Source organism: Aspergillus terreus, genomic scaffold (assembly GCF_000149615.1).
Source record: "Aspergillus terreus NIH2624 scaffold_3 genomic scaffold, whole genome shotgun sequence".
NCBI classification, from domain to species: Eukaryota; Fungi; Ascomycota; class Eurotiomycetes; order Eurotiales; family Aspergillaceae; genus Aspergillus; species Aspergillus terreus.
The window spans coordinates 2,372,649-2,394,322 of NT_165926.1; the positions used below are offsets into that span (position 1 = coordinate 2,372,649).

Here is a 21,674-nt window from a genome sequence, read left to right on the forward strand (position 1 = left end):
CACGGCCATCGCATTCCTGATCGGACCTGTCTCGACTCTATCATGTCGCAGGACGCCGAACCCCAGCTCTCGCAAGGATCTCTTGCTCCTCCTGCCGAGATTGCCATCCCGTCTACTCCCAGCCAGCGGAGGACCCTTTCGCCTTCGCCAGATCTGAGCATCAAGGCTGCTAGTCCCGCCTCGCCGGGAGACAAAACCAAAGTCCTTTCCCCGCCATCTCTACATTCATCCGATATGACCCCTCCACCATCGTCGCAAGTCCCGGGAGCTCCCCTTCGGCGATCACGGTCGCAGTCGAGCTCTCTCCTCGCATCACCCCCAGATATTGAGAAAACCCTCTGCGTGGCATATGGTGCCTCGGAGAACTTACCTACTCTGGAGGACATCGATGCCGCTGAGGAGACCAAACTTCGTACGATCGCCAAAGAACTCTTGGGTGTAGCGCAAGAGGCTCGTATGTCGGCCTTGCACTTCAAGCTGCAGAATAGTCTACTGTCTTTTACGAGCAACGAGGCTATCAAGCGCGCGGAAGTCGAGCATCAGCTAGCCCGACGAGAAGTGGAGATCCTCCAGAGTTCGGAGTATCGCAGTCGCCATACTGAAATGAAGCCAGCGCCCGAGATCACCAACGTTGAGCTCGAGCTGGCCGTCAAGCGTAGTCAGGAACTCGAACGAGTCAATGCCACTCTCGACCGACGGCTCCGGCGAGCCAAAAAGCTCATTGAACAGGAGAAAGACAGGTCGGACCTGCTCGCGGAGGAGAACAGCCTGTTAAAGAAACGCATTAGAGACAATCGGGAGCACTTCTCTCGGATGATCGAGCATGGCTCCCTGTCCCCCAGCCCTCAGATCGACGCTCATCATACTCCTCAAAGGAGACCCGCCCCTCATTTCACAGACAGCGACAGCAACAATCCATTTGCTGCCCTGCTGGCTGCCGACCGGGTTCTCAACCGGGAATCGGCCAGTGTCGCTTCTACCCCCCATCGACGGTCCCACAGACACCATGCCAATGGCCACGTCCGTGGATCTCACTCTATCTCGTCTCTCCCCATGACTCCGTCTCAGACGAGACTCGCTCAGCGAGACCACCAGTACTTCACTCCGGGGAGAGACTCCCAGGACGAGCACCGTGACCGGGACAGCACCATTTCAGCGTCGGACATTGAAGAAGCTGAGACAGAAGAAGACGTGCCGGGTCCTCCTCAGTCCAGTTCCATTTCCAATGGAATGTTCCGTCGTCATCCTCCCAGTTATCACCAGGGACCTCGAGGTGCGACGTCAGCACCGAAGACCAGCACGTTGCTCCAGACGAAACTGTTTGGCCAGGTGCGGAAGGCCGGCGTGGAACAAGCTCCCAGCAGTCTCAAACGCAAAGGAAGTTTTGACGGTGCGACGTCGAAGAAACCCAAAGCGGAGGGCCGAGTGGGTCTCGGTATTGACACTTGGAATGACAGTACGACTCGTGCATAAGTTATGATTGTGTACGGTGTTCGAGTTGGGTCTGGTTCATGTAACGCGTATGACGAGTCTGGTTTGCGTCCTTTGCTTGATGGGTTCGCTTTGGTTTCGGGAGACTGTTACGAATGATGACCTGTATGTTCGGCTGGAGTTTGGTTTATTTTATGATGGCAATTGAGTGGAAATTGGTTTGATAGAGAGGAAGAATTGGACCAGACGGTATCCAAGTCTGTTGTATTCGGCATCCAGCTGCGATGACTAAGCGTCGTTCGACAGCAACACAATCAACTCACTGCCTCTTGTGCTTCATCCAAAGTGACTATCCATATCTTCGTAACTTCATAATTAATCACATCGTATGCCAAAATCGAACAATTCGAGAGTAGCCTCTGTTCTGTCTGTAATATGTCTGTAATGGAGCGGACGACTATTCCGGATTAGGCAACCAGGGTAGGGCTCGCTAAGCGAGGCGATGCGGCTCTGCGCGGTTGGCCACACCAAAAAAAGTTCCACCCAATATTGAAACGAGGAGTTTTCGAGATCCGACCAGCAACCACCCACGACGACGACGACAATCTCCCGGTCTTGATCCCCATCCGTCACAATGGTGCGTGAATGCCCTCGAAATGATCGTGATTATGGAGAGAGAGCATTCTCTCTCTTTTTTTCTTACGGTCTCCCGGTGTCTTGGAATGGTATACTGATGGGTTCTGTGTGTGGTGATATAGGCGATCAAGCACAACAACCAAGTTCAGAACGCGCGTGAGTACACCTTGGATGAAATGTCTGCGACGGCAATGGATTGAGCAGACAGAAAGAAAAGAAGAAAAATTATTGCGAACGGTGACTGATGGTTTTTGATAGACTTCCACAAGGACTGGCAGCGTCGTGTGCGCGTGCACTTCGACCAGGTACGATTCGATTTTTCTATCTCCCGCCTCGCGCTACGAACGACATACTCGTCACCGACAGAGGGATAAAGGGAAAATTTTTTCATGGAACGCCGACTGACTGAATTTTCGATAGCCTGGCCGCAAGCACCGCCGTCGTGAGGCCCGTCTCGCTAAGGCTGCCGCTGTTGCTCCTCGTCCGGTTGACAAGCTGCGTCCCGTTGTGCGGTGCCCTACCGTCAAGTACAACCGTCGTGTCCGTGCCGGCCGTGGTTTCACCCTTGCTGAGCTGAAGGTATTTACCACGATTGAAGGGCAATCAATGAAGGGAGTCTTACAATCGATTAGGAAGCTGGTATCCCCAAGAAGCTCGCCCCCACCATCGGCATCGCCGTCGACCACCGTCGGGTCAACTACTCCAAGGAGTCCCTCGTCGCCAACGTCGCCCGTCTGAAGGACTACAAGGCCCGCCTCATCCTCTTCCCCCGCAAGAGCGGCCAGTTCAAGAAGCTGGACGCCTCCGCTGAGGAAGTCCAGGCCGCCAAGGCCGCCTTCGCCGCTGAGGGCAAGACCCAGGGCTACGCCACTAACGTCGGCGCCGTCCTGCCCATCACCAACCCCGCCGCCGAGGAGGCCGTCACCGAGGTCAAGCGCGACGAGATGCCCAAGGGTGAGGAGGCTGCGTACCGCCGGCTGCGTGAGGCCCGCTCCGAGGCCCGCCACCGGGGTATCCGGGAGAAGCGTGCCAAGGACAAGGCCGAGGAGGAGGCTGCCGCCAAGAAATAAATGTGAAGTTACTTGCGCAGGTAATGATGATCGATCGGGTTTATTTGCAAAGTCAAAGCCAAGTCCGGGATTAGTAGTGTACCGTGTGGTGGCATGGCGTGGCGCCGCGTTTTTTCTCCTTGATAACCTTTTGTCCTTAAACATAAAAGCTCCGACCCTCTCGAAATGCAAATGTCCCTTGTTACGTGAAGATGGACTGTGTTGGGGTTGCTATCTTGAGCAGGGACGAGGAGAGCCGGGGTTGTCGCCGACGGCTACGGTCAATTAAGGATGTCTAGTAAACTAGCTTGATGAAAATGATTATGTCACTTGCACTTCATTTATCAACATAGGGGTATATTATGTACAATCACCTCGCCATCATCCTTTCTTTCCCATCCCAAACAACACGCCGAGAACACCGTCAGTGGCCCGGGCGATGGCGTCGCCGCCAATCCCATCCGCTGTCCCAGCGAGATCAGATTTATTCTCGCTCAGAATCGCTTGAAACAGCCTCTTCGACTCTTGCTCGATCTTCTTCCCTGCGGCTCCATTCAGACTCCCCGGCACCGACACAGTGATGCCCGGTCTCAGTCGAGGCTCGCTGGCCCACTCGTCGATGGACAACTCGCAGGACAGGATGAGTTTGAGCTCTTTCTCCTTAGACTCGAACAGCATCGACGTGCGTTCCAGGTGCGGCAGTATGCGGCGCAGGTCCTTTCTCGTGAGGGCGCCAGGGTTCTCGTCTGTCGTCGAAAGTCGGGTAGGGTTGCCTGGTCTCCCAAGTAATGCGGCGTGGCGCTCTTCTATCTGGGCCCATACTCGAGCACGAGATACGGCCGCTTCCCAGTATCGGCTGACACCCCAGCAGAGACCTGTCACGTCCAGCTTCATGAGCGGGTTGGCTAGTCTTGAGTTGATCCATTGTCGCAGGTACTCCGGCACCTTGGAAGCTAGCCCGGGCACCGTCACCGAGACTACTGACTGGGTTTCGGGGTTGGTTTCGTAGACAACTGTTATACTGTACAGTTCGGAAGGGAAGGGACGTGGTGCCGAGAGAACAAGCTCGTGTCTCTCTAGGACAGCGTTCGTTTCTTCATTGGTGACGGTATTCGAATGGGCCGTGAGGTTGAGTGGTCCAAACACGGTCAGGAACGGATCTGTCTGCGATGACTGGTCCAGGGCAAACGTATTATTTGGCAGAGGTTCCTCGGGAGCGTTGGGGGGTATTTTGGCTGAAAATGGTAGCAATGTAGAGAGCAACGACGACATCGGCGTGCTCTTCGCACGAGGTTTCGTCGGACTCGTCTGGGACTCCTGGGCCACTAACAAGGTACTTCAAGCAGTCAGCACATACTCCCATACCAGATCTCCGTAACTTACATCAGTTTATCAAAGTCCTGATCTGCACCTCCCTCCTGATCCAGATTGCCAGACCACCGCTCCAGCTCCGCAATGTCCTTCTTGAGCTGCTCAACCTCCGCCGTAAGCTGTTTCTTGAGCTTCCGCTTCTTCGAAACAGGCTCCGGAAGCAGAGCACGACCCGTCGTATCTGTGCTCTCCGATCGACCCTCCTCATCAGCACCATACTCGACACTCCTGAGTTTCGACGGACTCGGTATATCACCCTGTCGCTTGCCAAACCTCGCCCGCGCTGAGGGACTGCTACTCCCCAGCCCCATTGGCCGATCAGGCGGCTTCTCCAGACCCAGCTGCGTCGGCGTCGGCGGGAGGTCCGGCTCCTCAAATTCATCATGCAAGGAAGGCCCCTGATCCAGGTCCCCGGGCAGATCCCCCGCCCCGTCCCCACCGCCGGTTGCGCCATCAAGTTCCGACGCCAGCTGCACCTCTGGCGTGTTCGTCACCGATGCTTCGGGCGCTGTGCGTTTGGCCGCTGTCGGAGACTGGAACATGAGATCGGAGGGGACGATGCGTCGCGAGACGCGCCGCGGCGGCGCCGCGAATGCCTGGATGCCGCTGGCTCGTCGAGCGGGCGACACAACGCTTTTTTTGAACGGGTCGAGCGGGCTGCCGGTCATGCCGATGGAGGGGCGAAGGGCCTTTCGATCGCGCAGTCCGAAGACTCTCGCCTCGGAGGGGTCCTGCGCATGTTGGGTAGTGCGTTGCGGGCTCTTTGTCGGCGAGCGGCTGAGGGCACGCTGAAGGACGTCCGGGTGTGAGCGCGCCAGGCTGGCGCGTGTTGGAGACTGGTAAGAGGCGCGGTCAATGGAGCGTCTGTCGGTGTCGGGGCGAAGAGGGGGCGGAGGGTTTATTTGCGACGCGTCGGTGTCGGCGGTGGGTGGCGCGTTGCCGGTTTTGCGCCGCTTGGGGGGAGAAGAGAACATCTTCTTGTCGTCCAATGCTATGTGTCGTCAGGGAGAGTGTGTGAGACTGTTCGGGGGCGTTGGTTCTGTTGATTCTGCTGGAGGTATGCGGCCAAAACATTCGGCACGATAAGCATAGAGCGCATCCCAGAACGGAAAGCGTGTTTGCAGCGTTTGCAGCATGACATAATGGCCCTCGGTCTGCCCGCAGGAACAACCACTTCGCCGCCGCATCTCCAATTCTTCCCGATCCTCAGCCCGCGACACAACCATGAGTGCGAGACGCTCGCTTATACGGCGAAGCCTCAGCCTGCTGTCACCAGCAAATAAGCCACACTTAAACGCACTCTTTCCGTCGGCGTCTCCCATCCACCACCATGTCCCCTCGTCCGCCCGATACATAGCCGGACAAACGGGTGTCCAAGCCCACGAACAGCCTCCCTCTCTCGACAACGGCTCCAGTCCGCATCAGGCCTACCCGCTATCAGGATACTACTCCGATATCTTGTCGAGCTCCCCATATCGACGACAGGCGCCGACCGCGCGCGCAGTCTCCGAAACTTCACAATCGGACAGCACCTCGTCCGCAACCACAAGCACAACTACCTCCTCCGAGCAAACACCACAAGAAAGAATGGCCATCGTTTTCGGCACCCGCCTCGCCGGCCCCGGCCGCTCGTCGCGGTACAACCCGGGCACCTCGCCCGAAGCAACATGGAAGACGATCAACGGGGTGCCGATACCGCCGCGTCCCGAGGAACCAGACAACTGCTGCATGAGCGGCTGCGTGCACTGCGTGTGGGACGATTTCCGCGATGAGATGGAGGACTGGGCGGCGCGCGTGGCGCAGGCGAAGGCGCGGGCTGCTTCGTCGGGACCGCAGGCGGAGATGCGCCATGCGCCGCGGGCAGAGGTCGCGTCGGCGAGCACCAGTATGGATGACGATGGGGGCGGTAGTGAGACGAATTGGCCTGTTGGGGGGCAGGTGGATGATGACCTGTTTGCGAATATTCCGGTTGGGATTCGCGAGTTCATGAAGACGGAGAAGAGGTTGAAGAAGAAGCACTTGGAGGAGAAGGGGGCGGCTTGAGGCCTGTGTTGTATACCCTTTGTATATAGGTTATGATTAGATATAGAATAGATGTATATACTGCCTTGTAGGAGACATTGCAGGGATCATGGTGATATATATATTCTCTACTGCGTGGTAATTGCCTGTCATTACCATCCTACCAGCACTACCACCCCCTTTAGACAATATACCAGCAGCAGCGTACCACCTACCCCAACGAGTGTCCTGGCAACTCCTACCAACTATACACGTAAGGTGGCGCGGATCTATACATCCATACTCCGTAGAGGACAAAATTCTGCCATCCATCTCCGCCCGCTATCAAAAAAGTCATCGCAAGCCCTCCCAAACCACAAGACAACGACGCCCCCAAACCCAACAATGTCGATATCCAAATCTGAAACAGACATCATTCTCAACAAAGCCAATGTCGCACTAGCCCGCAGCCAGCGCCTTGTCGCCTCGTGGCTGCCACCCCAGACCGCCGACGAGCTCTCGCACCCCAAGACCGAGGAAGAGCTGCAACGCGAAGAAGATGAGATTTTTACCGCTGTGCCTGAGACGTGCGTTCCCCCATCCTTCGCTTCTATTTATCTCCGACGGATCTGTGCAATGTTGAGGGCGTGAATGTATGCTAACAGCGGATGCAGGCTCGGCGTCGGCGCGCCTCTCCCGACAAAAGCGGCGGACGGAAGCTGGAATCGCACGGAGCTGGATTCGAATGATAAACTGCGGAAACAGCTGCTAGGGAAGAATTATAAGAAGGTCATGGCAGCGAAGAATACGTCTACGTCTACGCCCGTTGCGGGCCAAGCTGGGAAGCCGAAGCCCGGCACTGCGACAAGAGGAGATGACGAGGACGAGGACGACGAGGATGAAGGACGCACGGCTGTGGTTGGGAAAAAGGGTCAGTCGCGGAAGCGAAAAGCAGCATCTACTCCCGACACGGGTGAGACGAATACACCGGACGTTGCGGAGGGAGCGGACGGCGATGGTGGCGAGGCCAAACAGCAAATAGCCGAGCCACGACCGTCAGGGACGAAAGGGAAGAAGAAAGCGACGAGCTTTCTGGATGAAATTCTGGCCCAACGCTCCAAGAAGAGGAAGAAGTGATCCATTGGAAACCCTCAAGCAAACCATATATATACCCAATACGTGTTCTAGTCCACAGCGATACGTCTAAAGCATCGTCTCAAAGCAGCTTCATTCTCGGTTCTAAGCCAAACCGAATCACTTTTGATCCACGAGCCCTAGGGTATATGAGGTAGAGTAGTAAGCAAGTTGGAATTGTCCGCAGCCCGAGGAGCACCAAGACAGTCAGTCGTATAACAGCCGAACGATCACCAATGATCCCTATATTAAGCAAAATGGGAATAATGAACAGGTTATTAGCAACGCCCCCAAAAGTCTGCAAAGAAAGGATGGCACCCATTGGATCCCATCTATGATTGTACAGTGGATGTTTCACCAAAAAGAAAGCAATAGACACAAGAGCAGATATGTCCCTGAATGCGGTTAACGCCATGTGATGAAGCAAGGCCCGAGCAGACATCTCGAACCACCTATTCTAACCGCTTCCGTTTTCGATCGTCCGCATACTGGTCCTCGTCGGGCCGTTCGGCGGTGTCAGCAGGATTGAGGAGGGAGTGGACATTGCTGGCCATGCTAGAACGCCGAGTCGCCGGCAGAGACGACTCGTGACGAGGGAATTTAGGTCCTAAACCCCAACCGTTGTCGTTTGGGGGTGGAGCGGGCTGGTCGGGGTGCAACGGCGGTGTAGCGTGACGGGAGTTTTCTTGAAACCGCCGCGGTGCACCCATCTCATACTGTGCCAGGACCTCTCGGACTTGCTGTTCACTGGAGGTCGGAGTCCGATGGGGGGATGGGGACCAGGGCGCTGTGGCCGTGCCCGATTGGTGGGTCGAGGGGAAGGGAGACACCCCCGGTGGCGGCCAGCCATGCTGTCGAATATCGGCCGACGTATGCCGGCGAGCCAGATTCGGACCTGGCGGCGACGACGCAGTAGAAAGAGGATGGGGCATCGGAGGTTGTGGTGGCGCGGGAGGAGCCTGCGAGCGATTGTAGCTTGGGGAGGCATTGGGACCCCCGATGGATCCATACCGACGAGGGGAGACGGCCAAATGAGACGGGACGGGCGGGCGAATCATGCCCGATCGACCGGTATCCATCATGGACCCCCGGCGCTCATCATGCGGCATTTGGCGCGGGGACAACGGCGGGCCGGGGTCGACGGAGACCGTGGGAATATAGGGTTGTCGGACGGATAGATATGGGTCGGGCGGTTGTTCCAGCGCGCGGATCGCGTCCAGGTGCTTTTCCAGCTCCGCCTGCATGTTGGTCACTACGGTGTGTTAGTAAGGAAGAGCTCGGGCGGAAGGGGACAGAAGATCGCACCATCGCGGTATAACAGGCTCTCGCGGTCAGGGATCATGCCCTGCAGAAAGCGCGAGATGGAATGGGACCACTGTAGGCAAAGACGCGATTAGCAACGGGCTGCAACCGTGGAGCTGGCGAAAGATGCCTCGACGTACATGGTAGCACCTTGTCAGACTTTCCGCCATGGCTTGACACCGGGCGTTGAGAGCTACATTCCCTTCCTCCGCGCGGGTCAGACGGCCATGCATGTCGTACAGGGTATGTTCTAGGTTCATCAGGCGGGCTTCGGTGGCATCGGGGACGGGTTCGGCGGGCGTCCCCGGTTGAGAGGCGGCGGCCTTATGGCTGGGGAAGGAGTCGCGATGGATCAAGGCATGCCGTGAGGCACGCCGCTTGATTTCGCGCAATCCCACCAAGTCGCCGCGTTTGAAATTTCCATTTCCATGTTTGAACTCCCAGAGGGCGGACTCGGGCGACCCGGTGTGGAAGACATCGCTGACTGGAGTGGCGAAGGGGTTAGAAAGGTCCACCATCCGGACTTTGAACGTATCGTACCTTTATGAAACCCGTACATGTTCAGCTGTCGGACAAACGACGAGATATTGGTATGTTTGAAGTATTGTCTGGCAAGTGTTAGTGGTGCCGACCGCCGTGTACACAGCAACCGGAGGGGAGACGAACGCCAGCACTTTTGAAAATTCCGAGGTGGGAGACATGACGAAACTGTCGTTCGTGTTCGACCACGAGATGAGATGTTGGATGCTGGAGTCCTCCAGCATACTGTGACGAGGATGCGATGATTAGCCCGAATTCCCCGGACGGAATCCCCCGATCAACGTACTTGTAAAGCTTGTGAATGAAGGCGGTTTGCACGACCTTGGGCTGCTGCGCGGCGGCAGCAGCTCCGATAGCCTGACCAGGAGGGGTATGATTCCGATTCACATTGCTGTGATCCCCGGAGCCATTGGAGGTCAGGGTCTTGTTTGCGCCTGGTCGATCGCCATCGGACGAGTGGACGGGGGCACCGGCGCCCGTTGCGGGCGTCGACGCGGGCGTGACATCCATGGGATCGCCCATGGAGTGACGCGCCGAGTGAGGAACGGAGGAAGAGAGGACGGGCAGTTGTCGTGTCTTGCCCGGCGGCGCATCAGAAGCGACGGGAGTTCTGGACGGAGGAGGATCGGCGAGACCGCTCATGGCGGACCAGGGGTGGATGAGGAAAAGTGCGACGACGGCCGACGGGCCGGAGAGGGGCACCGCCAGGGATTGTATGGGTAGTAGGTAAGGCCGGATGGATGGGTAGTAGGCGGAAGGAAGAAGAGGAGGAGGAAGAGTAGAGAAGAGAAGCAGAATAGGAGGAGAGAAGAAGGATAGGAGAAGAGATGAGGCGCTCGTGGAGAGTTTAAGGTGGGTGAAGACAGAGAGCAGAGTCTGGGCCGAGCAGATCAACCCTGGCCGCCGCTCGGCTTCATAGGGTTCGGTAGTTTCTGTTCTGTTCTTTTCTTTTTCTGGTTGAGAATATAGGTAATAATACAGAGAAATGGAGACGTTCAGTCGATAGTCTGTGGAGAAGAAGAAGAAAAGAAGAAAAGAAGAGGGAAAGGAAAAGGAAAAGGGGAGAGGTGAAGATAAACTCAGCCGGAGGGACAGATCGGATCGACATCGAAATACTTCGGACGACCTACGTATGATCCTCTCGCCATCGCCAGCATGGATATAAATCCCCTCCACGATCTTCTCTCCCACTTCACCACCCTTTCGCCTCCAGCCCGACGTACCGTGTAAGACATCCCGATCTCTCCGACTCAACATACTACCTTACTGACCAATCGGTCTCCAGATATCACCAGCTCCTCGACCAGCTCCAGCTTCATGAATGGCGCGATGTCCGCGATCGTCTGCACCAGGTCTCTTTTCATCGCGACATCGTAGCATCTCTACCGCTGGAACTCGCCGTTCAGATCGTCAAGCATCTCGATCTGTCCGAGCTACACCTTCTCCGTCGAGTATACACAATCCTCCACCCCATCCAAGCTCTTCCCCGCTAACATCTTCAGGTCTCTCGATCATGGAGGTCACTCCTCTCCTCCGAACTTGCCTGTGACGCAGTGTACAAGAAGTATACAGGGCCACGCGGTACCTCCCCACAAACGCGCCAGGAGTATGCCCGTCAGCGTCTCCGTCTCGAACGGGGACTCCCGGTCTGGACCATCCATCCATCCGTCGACGCGCACCGGCCCATCTTGCTCACTCCTAATACAGCCCGAATGGACTACGCAAAGGGCCGATATGCCTGGATCTACGACGACCACGCCACCCTCATCGTCCAAGATCTGCGCACCCGACACACGCGCGCCTTCTGCACCGAGAACCGCGACATCTTCAGTCGCATCCGCATCTCTGATTCCATCCTGGCGGCCATCACGCCGCGCGGGTAAGCCTCACCCCTGTGCCCGTATCGCACAGAATGAGATATCCCCGGCTGATGCGTACCAGATACTGTATAGTCTGGGAACTGTTGGCCAGCGGCTACGACGGCACCGACCCCGTCAGCTTCAGAATCCCCTCGGTCAACTGCACCGCTTTCGTGGTGAGCGGCGTGCATGTCGCCATCGCCATCGACGGTAAAGACAGCTCCGTCATTCACTGGGATCTCCATTCTCGCGTCGCGCGCACCATCAGCATTGCGCAGCCCATCGTCTTCATGGCCCTCAACCCTGTGCCTAACCTTCTCGTTACCGCTCACATCGAGGAAGCGTCATTGCGCATCGCAAACCACCCCCTAGCCACCCCCAAGGACCAGAACCACCTCCCGGCGTCGTACACGCTAGACCTCCCCGGTATACCCGCCACTTTGGCGCAGCCCGCCCCCTTCCAATCCACAAGCTCAGTAGGATACTTCCGCCTCACGCCGCGACACCGCGAAGACCAAACCCTCGACGAGGGCGATCGCCTCGTCGCGGCCACCTATGACGACTGCCTCGACTGTGTCTCCATACATCTCCTCCCCGGCGAAGACGCCCTCTTCGAAGACCGGTGCGTGGCGGCGCCCGTCGACCACAACCTCCTCTACTACCTCAAGAACGACCGTGGGAAGCCACGAGTCTGGATCTCGAATCCCGATGCGCTACCCGGTGCGCGGCATCGTCCGGCTAGAGCTGTCGATCCCCAGCTGCCCCGCGAGGCGACGAGTCGTGTCTACTCGTCTTCGGGTGCGTTTACCCTCATGGGAGACCGAGACTTTGTCTTGATGGTGGATGAGAATGGGATGAAGGTGTGGTGCTTCAATGAGTCTGTAAAAGAATGGACCTTCGAGGACTTTCAGCCAGAGGTCTAGATATTTATAGTAGGGGTCTTCGCATTTCGTAGAGCGCCATTGAGTCGGGTCAGGTCAGGAGAACATGTATCGGGCGTGAGCTGTGACCTCTCCTAACCGTCCAGAATGATCATAGCAGAAACATCTTTACTTCTATCAGAGGACGTACAATGTCATCTCTAACCAAGTCACGCGATACCAAATACATTAAAGAACAACTAGACGATATACAAATCCATCAATGTCTATAGATCCTCTCCACCGTTTCACATCGGTCACCTCTATTATCGTCGAGCAGTCCTATCGCCCACTTTCTCCCACATCAGTTACCAGGAAGCAGGACCAGGTTAGCCTCGAGGCCAGGAAGAAAGGTCATGCATTCCAGATTATCCAGTCCTGCCCTAGACATCTATCTTACCACCCGGAAAAGAATCAAAAATACAGTGACTAATAAACATCACACAACAGAACGGCTCCGGAGTCTAAGATGGAGTTTAGATACCGAGAGTGAATTCCACACCCACGTCGATGTCGCGGGCCATCTTGACCACCTTCGAGAACTGCACAGACTTCTCGGCAGCGCTCTGGAGGTCCTCAATAGAGAAGATCTTGAGACCAGACTCGTTGAGCTAGAGAAGTCAGTATAAGGTCCCTTCAATCCAATTCAATGACGTACCAGCTTCTGAGCCTGCTCCATGTTGGTACCCTGCAGACGGGCAACAATGGGGATGCGCAGACCCATCTCGTTCACAACGTTGATCAGACCCTGGGCGATGGCGTCACAGCGGACGATACCACCGAAGATGTTGACGAAGATAGCGGTCACCTTGGGGTCGCTGGTGATGAGCTCGAAAGCAGACTTGATGGCAGCAGGGGTAGCACCACCACCGACGTCAAGGAAGTTGGCGGGAGAACCACCGTTGAGCTTGATGATATCCATAGTGGCCATGGCAAGACCAGCACCGTTGACTAGATCCATTAGCAAGTGATCGAACTGTAGATCATCCGAATGACCTACCCAAGCATCCGATATCACCGTCAAGCTTGATGAAGTTCAGGCCGTGCCTATCAACAGTTAGAGCCTAATCGTTCAGACAGTCATAGCAATACATACTCGGCAGCCTTGACCTCATCGGCATCTTCCTGGGTGGTGTCTCTCCAGGAGAACACCTCCTTCTGACGGAACTCGGCGTTGTCATCGAAGCCAAGCTTGGCATCCATGGCCATGACCTTGTGGTCAGAGGTCTCAGAGAGAGGGTTGATCTCAATCTGGGTGGCATCCTTCTCCATGAAGACCTTGTACAGCTTCTGGATGGTGTCCTTGGCCTCGGGGATGCACTGCTCAGAGAAACCGAGCTCGGTGGCGATCTTCAGGGCGATCTCGTCGGTCACACCGGTCTTGATGTCGATGGGAGTGGTGATGATGGCCTCGGGGTTCTCCTTGGCGACAGCCTCAATGTCCATACCACCCTGGGAGGAAGCGACGATAACGGGGCTCTGGGAGGCACGGTCCATCAGGACAGCGAGGTAGAATTCACGGCGAGCGAACTTGCGCTCGCAAATGTACACAGAGTTGCAAAGACGGCCAGCGGCACCGGTTTGCTTGGTGATGAGCTTGTGGCCGATCATCTGGCCGGCGAACATCTTGGCCTCAGTAGGGCTGTTAAATTCTCAGTCAGTGTCGAAACCAGGTATAGGGATCGAAGGGAACCCACGAGTAGATGACGCGCACACCACCCTTGAGGCCGTTGTCGAAGGAACCCTTACCACGGCCACCAGCAAGCACCTGAGCCTTGATGACCATGTCGTCGTTACCTGGCGGGATCAGACTTAGCACCGCGCGAACCAGTGTTTGCGGACGGGGTGAGATATACCGAGAGACTTGGCGACGGCCTCAGCTTCCTCAGCGGAGCGAGCGACCTCACCCTTGGGCATACCAATGCCATACTATAGTCTTCTATCAGCGATGTTGAAGAGATAGGAATCCGACGAATACCGGGGTGTACGGACCGACTTGAGGAGGTTGGCGGAAAGGTACTCGTGGATGGACAGGTTTCTCTGCTGCTGACCGAGACGAGTCTGGACGGAGGATTCCTATAAAGACCACATGTTAGTCGTAAATGATTCCCAGTATAGCCATCGGGTTGACCCTTACCGTCGCAGCCCGAAGGGCCGTCGCAACGGGTCTGCTGCGGGCGATTCTGAACATATTGAAAGGGGAATAAAACGAAAAATGAGAGGAGAGAGTGACTGAAAAGTAATGAGGGAGAGGAGAGTTGGGGAGAATCCCGGAAGGAGATTATTCTGCCAGGAGAAGAAGAGGGAGTAGACCGCGGAGGGTTGTTGATCGGGGGGAAACAGCTTTCTTTTTCACGGCTGCGCTTCTCGGGATGATCTTGTTCGTTTTGCCTTGGCTGTACGGGACGGGCGCGGTCACCTGACGGGCCAACCAGCGTGCGCTCTCGGGATGACTCAGCCACTGCGATTCCGACGCGAATTTAACGGAAGCCTGCTATGTCTTCTTCCCGAGCCATCGGAGTCGGTTCGATATCTCTTCTTCTGCTGGGGAGGAGTGGTGGTAGATAGAAGAGACTCTTCACGTCTGGTGTGTCAGTGCCTATTGAAAGCGTGTCTCCATTCGCGTGATGTCCATTCTCAACAGCCCTCAGTCCTGTGTTGCGATACTTGGCATCACGGCAAATCGTTTATACGGGTTAGTATACTTCCACCTATCTATATGGGCATCCAACAACACACAATAAGCGCGTCGAAAAGTCAATTACATTTGAATCGCGCAACAATAATTGCATATGTATGGCAATAATTATGCCCACCTAGTCAGGAATATCCTTCCCGACACTCATCGCCGCAACGTCTCCTGGTCATTCGGGTATGAGGTATGAGATGCCGCACTCACTTTCGGGCACCCTTCAAACGATACAGCTTGAACATGCGTGCCATGATCCGCTGGAACAGCCCTGTCCATCCCCAGCCTCCAGCCACAAGCCAGACCACCCAACTCTTGTTCCCTTCCCAGATCCAGTTCTTCCGGCCTTGGGCCCACGGCCAAAACCAGCGCCAAGGTGCAGAGCCGTACAAGACCTGCGCGACAACACTCTTCGCGTAGGCCGTATTAGGCATGGCACCGTCCTGACTATGTGTCACCCGGCGATGATACTCATCCTCAATGGGAGCATATATCGAGTTCGGTAGCAGACTCCGCTGCGTCCGGGCAATGCGCGACTGCACGCCTCCAGTAACAACAGTCGTCACATTGACACTGTTCAGTTAGTGACGGAGAAATCTCATTCACGGAAAGTATTCGTACCCAAACGGAGCCAATTCCACCCGTAGGGTTTCACTGAACGAATGCAACGCAGCCTTCGAGGCATTGTAGACAGACCCGAATACATAGGGAATAACCTGAGGATGTTAATAATCTTTAAAAAGATCTGAGCGTGTTGTTGGGCAACGAACTCCCGCGACAGATCCGATCTGTACAATAGTCCCCTTCGCCTTGATCAGGAGCGGCAAAAACGTCTGGCACATGGAGATCACGGAGATAAAATTGGTCTCAAAGGTTGCACGCGCCTCTGCAAGGTCCACCTCCATCGCGGGAACGGTATAATCTGCACCACGTCAGTCTCACTATGCTCCCCTGATCGCCAGAGATGAATGCATACTCCGGCCCCTGCGTAATGTTAGTAGTGGACTTCCATACTTGACGCATTGAACTCACGCATTATTAACTAGATAATCAAGTCCCTTGTCTCCAAGTAACTTCACTACCTCCTCGTAACACCGCTGCACACTTTCCTTATCGTCCACGACAAGGCTTAGTGTTTCGATCCCAACCGAGGCCAGGTCCTCGATCGTCTTCGCATCTCGCGCCGTTGCGAACACGCGCAAACCCTGACGGTGGAACTCACGCGCGAGTGCGTTACCGATGCCGCCAGGGGAGCACCTGGAACATAGGTTTAGTAAGGGTGGACAAGTGTTACAGAGTGACCACGATGCGACTGTACGACGTTTGGGGCGTTGGTGGCACCTACCCTGTGATCAGGACGGACTTGCGCTTATCCTCTGCATTCGCCATAGTACCCGGTATTGCGGAGAAAATCTCCAACAAGTATTTAGGTTAAGGTTGAAGAAGTTGTGGATGTTGCCAGTGCATATCCCCTAACACGGTGGTTTAGGCGGTGGTGCTGTCAACCTCGGTACCTACGTCGTCACCACTGGAGCTCCGCTTATTAGCCAATGGGAGGACGTGCTGCGTCTAGCGCCAGAAGTACAGCTTGTGATAAGGATTATTTTTCCCTTTCGATTGAGATTAGAACATTGCTTTGCTTTCGTTTTCTCTTCGTCTCTTCCAAAAGATAACCTTCTCTTTTTGAGATTTACTTGTTGATAAACAAAAGCATCAGTATACGGAGTAGGCCGAATAGAGCTTTGCGAAGTATATCAAACGTGTCTCCACCAAACGACTACAAGTAGTCACTGGGACATTGAAGAGAAGCAATGAAGCTTTGCCAGAGACAGTCTAGTTGAAAAGGCCACTGACCATTGTGAATGACTATATAATTTACTAGTGTTAATAGCAGTATACTTTTCCTTCAATACCCATTGAGAGCAGGTGAAAGGTGACATAAGAACAGACGGCTCAAATTCCAACGATAGAAAGTTCGCGGCTGTGGTAATTTGCGAATATGACCATGGGTCCTTCAACAGTGTACAATGAACGGAACTTCCACATCACGTAGGCCGAGAACAGTCGCTCGAAACATTGCATCATCGAGCTTCTTGGCGCAGATGTAGCTTGTAACAGCGGTGCCTGGACTAAAGGGATGCTTGGCAAGGTGACATCAGCAAGGAGGAACGACGATATCATGGATTTTCTAAGATGTTTTCTTCGTGATATCCCTTTCAAGATCGGCGGCGTAGCCATGAGCATACTATAGAGGATACCGTAGTTCAAGCAGGTAATGAACAGCAAATCTTAGCGACTATTCCTCGAGTGGATAGAGCATAGTATTGAGTGACAATGTACAACAAAAGAAGCTCGATGTGCGGAACAAGAAGACTCCCACCTAATTGAGAACTAATCACGCCTTTTAGGTAACTAGATGACTCGGATTTGTCATGCCAAATAGTCTCGTACATATTCCACCCGTCGATCAGGGAGTCCGCTGGATAAACCCCTGGGACAGGATCAACATAGTGCAGTATGCAAGCTGCGTAGTCTCTGCATGTATGAGGATCATGGACCGAAGGTATGCCGATAGCTGGAATGACCCACCGATGTACTTTGTGCATAGGGCAATGACTGTTATCAAAGCTGCAGATATCAGTCACTCCGTGTCTACTACACAGTACCTGAGTACCTGCCTACTATGTATAGATGCCTAGTAAGGTAAGTGTGTTATTATGATCACCGGGATGATTGGAGGAGAACAGAACCAAGCCTTACGGGCCGTCTGATTTGCCTGGTGTTTCCCCACACTACGTGCCGATGTCCGACGCCGGCGTCATCCGCGAATTGCGTTTTCCGCCTTACGACGCTCGCACTGGCATTATTTCTTGCTTCCAGGCTTTAGCCTACCCGGTGAGGGGCAAATTTTCTCCAGTTCTACGACCTGATAAATAGGCGTTGTTCTGCCCTACGTTGCCGGAGTAGATCATGTTCCCCTTGCTCCTGATCGCTCCGTCGATGTCATACTTCGGATAGATCCTATTTCATTTCATTTGTCGGATGGGATCGGAGTGGCTGGCGCCCCCGAGTCCTCTTCATTGGCTCCGATCTATCTACGGGCAGTCGGGTATCGAAGGTTTCACCTCCATCTCGTATATGAGGTTCTCCTGCATATCTGGCCGATGAAAGTGCCAGTCTACCAGACTATTTCATTCTGAAGAATCCCCTTCTCCTTTCTTCGGCACGCTCATCGCATTCCTTGATGCAGATCAGAAATCTGCTATGGTGATCGACCTCATTCATAACACAATAAAGCCAGCCTTATCCCCTGACGAGCTGAAGTACGGGCCACCGAGCAACTATGGTGACATCGTTCTGTAAAGAGTCACAATGAATCTCGAACTTCCAGTTCCCAGACATATGTTGAGTCCTGGGGACGATGGATATCGCACTCCCACCATCGAGGACACCCAGCGTGACTTCAGCTTCCAGCATGAGAACCTCTGCACCTACCCGTCCGCTGGCGCCACTGTCAGCGAAGCCCACACTTCAGCTCTGGAGAATGTGTACCGCACGTTTTCCCGCAAACCCCAAGGGGATGAGGCTGGTTTGGATGATGTGACTCTTCCCCGAAGCGAATCAGGGCACTCCCCGTCTAACCTAAGCTGGAAGAAACGAATTAGACATATTACTTGGGCTTTCTTTACCCTGACCATGGCCACGGGCGGTATCGCCAATGCACTGTATAATAGTATTGCCCCCGTCTCATTCAAAATGGATTGGGATGTGCTGACACCAAGAGCAGTACCCTATCGATTTCGCGGATTGGATACCATTGGAATTGTATTCTTCATATTCAATATCGCGCTGTACCTGATGATCTGGGGTCTGCTACTTGCACGGTTCTACTTTTATCCATACACCTTCAAAGCGTCTTTTTTGCACCCGACCGAGTCGTTATTTGTCCCTGCGTCCATGGTGTCTTTTGGGACAATCTTGATCAATATCTCGCAATATGGTCCGAGCCACAGCATGCCGTGGCTTGCGGAGGCCGTGCGACTTCTGTTTTGGATTGATGCCGGTCTTGCGGTAGTCTTTTCTGCTGGTATATATCTTCTGCTGTACGTCGAACACTTCTCCAAACATCTCCAGCCGCTTATTTCCCAATTCAATCAGGTGGTCGACGCAGACTTTCACTATCGCCCAGATGACTCCCATCTGGATCTTTCCAGCCTACCCCATGCTCATCATCGGCCCTCATGCGGGTATTCTCAGCGAAAAGCTTGACCCTCTCATTTCCCTGCGCATTATCATCGGCGGGACCACCATCCAGGGGGTCGGATTTTTGGTCTCGTTGATGGTGTACTCGGCGTTCATCTACCGACTGATGTCGCAGAAGCTTCCCCGGGAGAACGTCCGGCCCGGAATGTTCGTGTCCGTTGGTCCGAGTGCCTTTACCGTGGCAGGGATTGTGAACATGGCCGATCACGCAAAACGATGTTTTCCCGCCGATTTTATGGGTAATGGTGCCTTGGCTGCGGACGTTCTAAAAGTCGTGGTTGATTTCTCTGCCTTGTGGCTGTGGGGGTAAGCACGCTACACCTTCTTTGAAGACATTGACTGATGGTTTAGACTGGCGATATTCTTCTTCTTCATCGCCAGTGGTGCCCACTGGTCCGTCATTGGACCGGGTCGACTGGTCTTTTCCATGGCATGGTTCTCGTTTATTTTTCCCAACACGGCGTTGGTCACTGCGACCTTTGCTATTGGCAAAGCTTTTTCGTGCAAACCCATCTTGGTCATCGGGTGTGCCATGGTAATATTCCTTGTTCTGATGTACTTTTTTGTGTTTTATATGATGGTCCGGGCCATTGTATTGAAGCAGATCCTTTGGCCTCAAAAGGGTGAGGACAAGGATGAGGGAGGCTTCGAAGTGCATCAGATCAAACCCGAATCCGACGAGGAACAGACTCCAGTGTAGGGTCTGACGATGATATCTATATACATTTACCTGCTTTTGAGCGTTGCATGTATATACCCCATGAATTTGTTCAATTGTGTCTTCATACTTTCTCCTACGAAACACAGACATAAAAATGGCGTCCAATCATGTCTGTGGCCAAGACTCTGAAAGCCGGCAATTTCCAAAGATGGAATAGTGTGTCTGCAAATCAGCCTCCGATTGGCTTTGTCAAATAATTCCTTCCCCGATAAGGAAATCCATCGTATGGAATGCGGGAACTTAAACCTCTTGCCGCAGATAATTTTTTTTTTTCTGTCGCCCCCATTCTTTTTCTGCCTTGACTTGACGTCTCGTGCTCTCGATCTGTCAGACCATCGTTTGCGGTGATCTGAATTTTGCATCTCCTGGCAGATTTCTACTCTTATTAGGATCAAATCCCTATCGTCAAAATGCCGCAGAAGATTTACGTTACCTACAACCAGGTATGCTCTTCATTGTTCGCCCGCTCGAAATTTCACTTTCCGACGCTGCCCCGCCATACCTATACATCACATACCGACTGCACCAGCGCTGCACACACTGTCAAATAAAGGGTCTACCTTGCATATACATACCAGACAACAGTCAAGTGCACGTTTGTGGCGTCCGATGACAGGCGCATTTGCAATATCCATGCACGGTCCACCAATCGCACCGGATGACCTGGCTAACATTCCCCGATCTTGACAGGTGCACAAGCTGTGCCAGACCTCGGCCGACCGCATCCTGAATGCCTTCCACCCCAACCTCATGATCGCCATCGGCGGCGGCGGCTATGTCCCTGCCCGTATCCTCCGGTATGCCCACACCGGCCTCGAGAATCGCTCCCGCGGCCCGACTCTAATCTCATCCGGACAGGTCCTTCCTCAAGCGCTCCGGCGAGCCCAACATCCCCATCCAGGCCATCGGCCTCTCGCTCTATGAGGACCTCGGCCGCGGCGACCCCGAAGAGGTCCCCGGCACCAAGGTCACCCGCACCCAGTGGCTGGATCTCAGCTCCCTCGAGATGGCCAACCTGATCGGCAAGAACATTCTCATCGTCGACGAGGTTGATGACACGCGGACGACCCTGGAGTACGCCGTGCGCGAGCTCCAAAAGGATGTCGAGCTGGCCCAGAAGCAGCTTGGTCGCGAGGGCGAGAAGACGAACTTTTTCGTTTTTGTGCTCCACGTACGTATACCCTCTTTGAAGCATACGCCGTGATGGGTGGAACTGATATTGGCCACAGAACAAGAACAAGCCGAAGAAGGGCGTCTTGCCCGCTGATATGATGGAGTCGGGCCACTACCACGCCGCCCTCACGACCGATGACGTCTGGATTTGCTATCCCTGGGAGGCCAAGTATGTTAACCGCGCGCCTGATGTCTAGTTTAGTTCGTGGCTAATCGCTGTTCGTTTAGGGATATCGACGAGCACGACCGTCTCTCCAGCGAGAACCCTCTCATCTGAGCGGTCTAATAGAGCCTTATCCTTACGTTCCTGGTTCCGACTCCCGCGCATCTAGATATCCAGCTTCCTGCTTTGCATACTGGTTTCGCAAGCTTGCACATAATCTCCCGCCTGGCCAGTTGCGCCACGGTGCACATGTTACGATATGAATGGTGTTTTGATGATCTCCGATAGAAAAAGTCAATTTTGAGAACTAGCCATAACGATGCAATGCATAGACCGCTTCATTCTCTAGCCCGGCGTTGTCCGTTTCTACTCCTAGTCGATCACCCCTTACACTGTTCCTTACGAGTTGGAAATCATGTGGT

General features: G+C 54.4%; 10 protein-coding genes across 10 annotated transcripts; 6 read left to right on the forward strand and 4 right to left on the reverse strand.

The window, feature by feature from the left end:
* Positions 1-42: 42 nt before the first annotated feature.
* Positions 43-1,473, forward strand: ATEG_02738 (uncharacterized protein; the record flags this gene model as incomplete). The annotated part of the gene is made up of 1 exon (XM_001211916.1): positions 43-1,473. One exon carries the CDS (start codon positions 43-45, stop codon positions 1,471-1,473), a length of 1,431 nt encoding a protein of 476 aa, XP_001211916.1.
* Positions 1,474-2,065: 592 nt separating this feature from the next.
* On the forward strand, positions 2,066-3,137 carry ATEG_02739 (60S ribosomal protein eL13; the record flags this gene model as incomplete). Its single annotated transcript, XM_001211917.1, has 4 exons — positions 2,066-2,093; positions 2,326-2,372; positions 2,488-2,646; positions 2,700-3,137. The coding sequence occupies 4 exons, from the start codon at positions 2,066-2,068 to the stop codon at positions 3,135-3,137; spliced, it is 672 nt and encodes a 223-aa protein (XP_001211917.1).
* Positions 3,138-3,777: 640 nt separating this feature from the next.
* On the reverse strand, positions 3,778-5,155 carry ATEG_02740 (uncharacterized protein; the record flags this gene model as incomplete). Its single annotated transcript, XM_001211918.1, has 3 exons — positions 3,778-3,991; positions 4,102-4,452; positions 4,500-5,155. 3 exons carry the CDS (start codon positions 5,153-5,155, stop codon positions 3,778-3,780), a joined length of 1,221 nt encoding a protein of 406 aa, XP_001211918.1.
* Positions 5,156-6,074: 919 nt separating this feature from the next.
* ATEG_02741 (uncharacterized protein) lies at positions 6,075-7,625 on the forward strand (the record flags this gene model as incomplete). Its single annotated transcript, XM_001211919.1, has 4 exons — positions 6,075-6,490; positions 6,602-6,762; positions 6,919-7,075; positions 7,163-7,625. The coding sequence occupies 4 exons, from the start codon at positions 6,075-6,077 to the stop codon at positions 7,623-7,625; spliced, it is 1,197 nt and encodes a 398-aa protein (XP_001211919.1).
* A 449-nt stretch (positions 7,626-8,074) lies between these two features.
* On the reverse strand, positions 8,075-10,106 carry ATEG_02742 (uncharacterized protein; the record flags this gene model as incomplete). The annotated part of the gene is made up of 5 exons (XM_001211920.1): positions 8,075-8,874; positions 8,928-8,997; positions 9,065-9,408; positions 9,465-9,532; positions 9,751-10,106. 5 exons carry the CDS (start codon positions 10,104-10,106, stop codon positions 8,075-8,077), a joined length of 1,638 nt encoding a protein of 545 aa, XP_001211920.1.
* Positions 10,107-10,619: 513 nt separating this feature from the next.
* ATEG_02743 (F-box domain protein) lies at positions 10,620-12,246 on the forward strand (the record flags this gene model as incomplete). The annotated part of the gene is made up of 4 exons (XM_001211921.1): positions 10,620-10,690; positions 10,750-10,915; positions 10,967-11,343; positions 11,406-12,246. 4 exons carry the CDS (start codon positions 10,620-10,622, stop codon positions 12,244-12,246), a joined length of 1,455 nt encoding a protein of 484 aa, XP_001211921.1.
* Positions 12,247-12,719: 473 nt separating this feature from the next.
* On the reverse strand, positions 12,720-14,434 carry ATEG_02744 (succinate--CoA ligase (GDP-forming) subunit beta; the record flags this gene model as incomplete). The annotated part of the gene is made up of 8 exons (XM_001211922.1): positions 12,720-12,854; positions 12,902-13,194; positions 13,244-13,290; positions 13,340-13,885; positions 13,941-14,040; positions 14,100-14,172; positions 14,236-14,319; positions 14,381-14,434. The coding sequence occupies 8 exons, from the start codon at positions 14,432-14,434 to the stop codon at positions 12,720-12,722; spliced, it is 1,332 nt and encodes a 443-aa protein (XP_001211922.1).
* Positions 14,435-15,138: 704 nt separating this feature from the next.
* Positions 15,139-16,321, reverse strand: ATEG_02745 (uncharacterized protein; the record flags this gene model as incomplete). The annotated part of the gene is made up of 5 exons (XM_001211923.1): positions 15,139-15,505; positions 15,554-15,648; positions 15,703-15,854; positions 16,038-16,189; positions 16,278-16,321. 5 exons carry the CDS (start codon positions 16,319-16,321, stop codon positions 15,139-15,141), a joined length of 810 nt encoding a protein of 269 aa, XP_001211923.1.
* Positions 16,322-18,304: 1,983 nt separating this feature from the next.
* ATEG_02746 (putative C4-dicarboxylate transporter/malic acid transport protein) lies at positions 18,305-19,505 on the forward strand (the record flags this gene model as incomplete). The annotated part of the gene is made up of 2 exons (XM_001211924.1): positions 18,305-19,035; positions 19,091-19,505. 2 exons carry the CDS (start codon positions 18,305-18,307, stop codon positions 19,503-19,505), a joined length of 1,146 nt encoding a protein of 381 aa, XP_001211924.1.
* Positions 19,506-20,326: 821 nt separating this feature from the next.
* On the forward strand, positions 20,327-21,366 carry ATEG_02747 (xanthine phosphoribosyltransferase; the record flags this gene model as incomplete). Its single annotated transcript, XM_001211925.1, has 5 exons — positions 20,327-20,359; positions 20,607-20,713; positions 20,775-21,087; positions 21,146-21,258; positions 21,318-21,366. The coding sequence occupies 5 exons, from the start codon at positions 20,327-20,329 to the stop codon at positions 21,364-21,366; spliced, it is 615 nt and encodes a 204-aa protein (XP_001211925.1).
* Between the last annotated feature and the right edge of the window lie 308 nt (positions 21,367-21,674).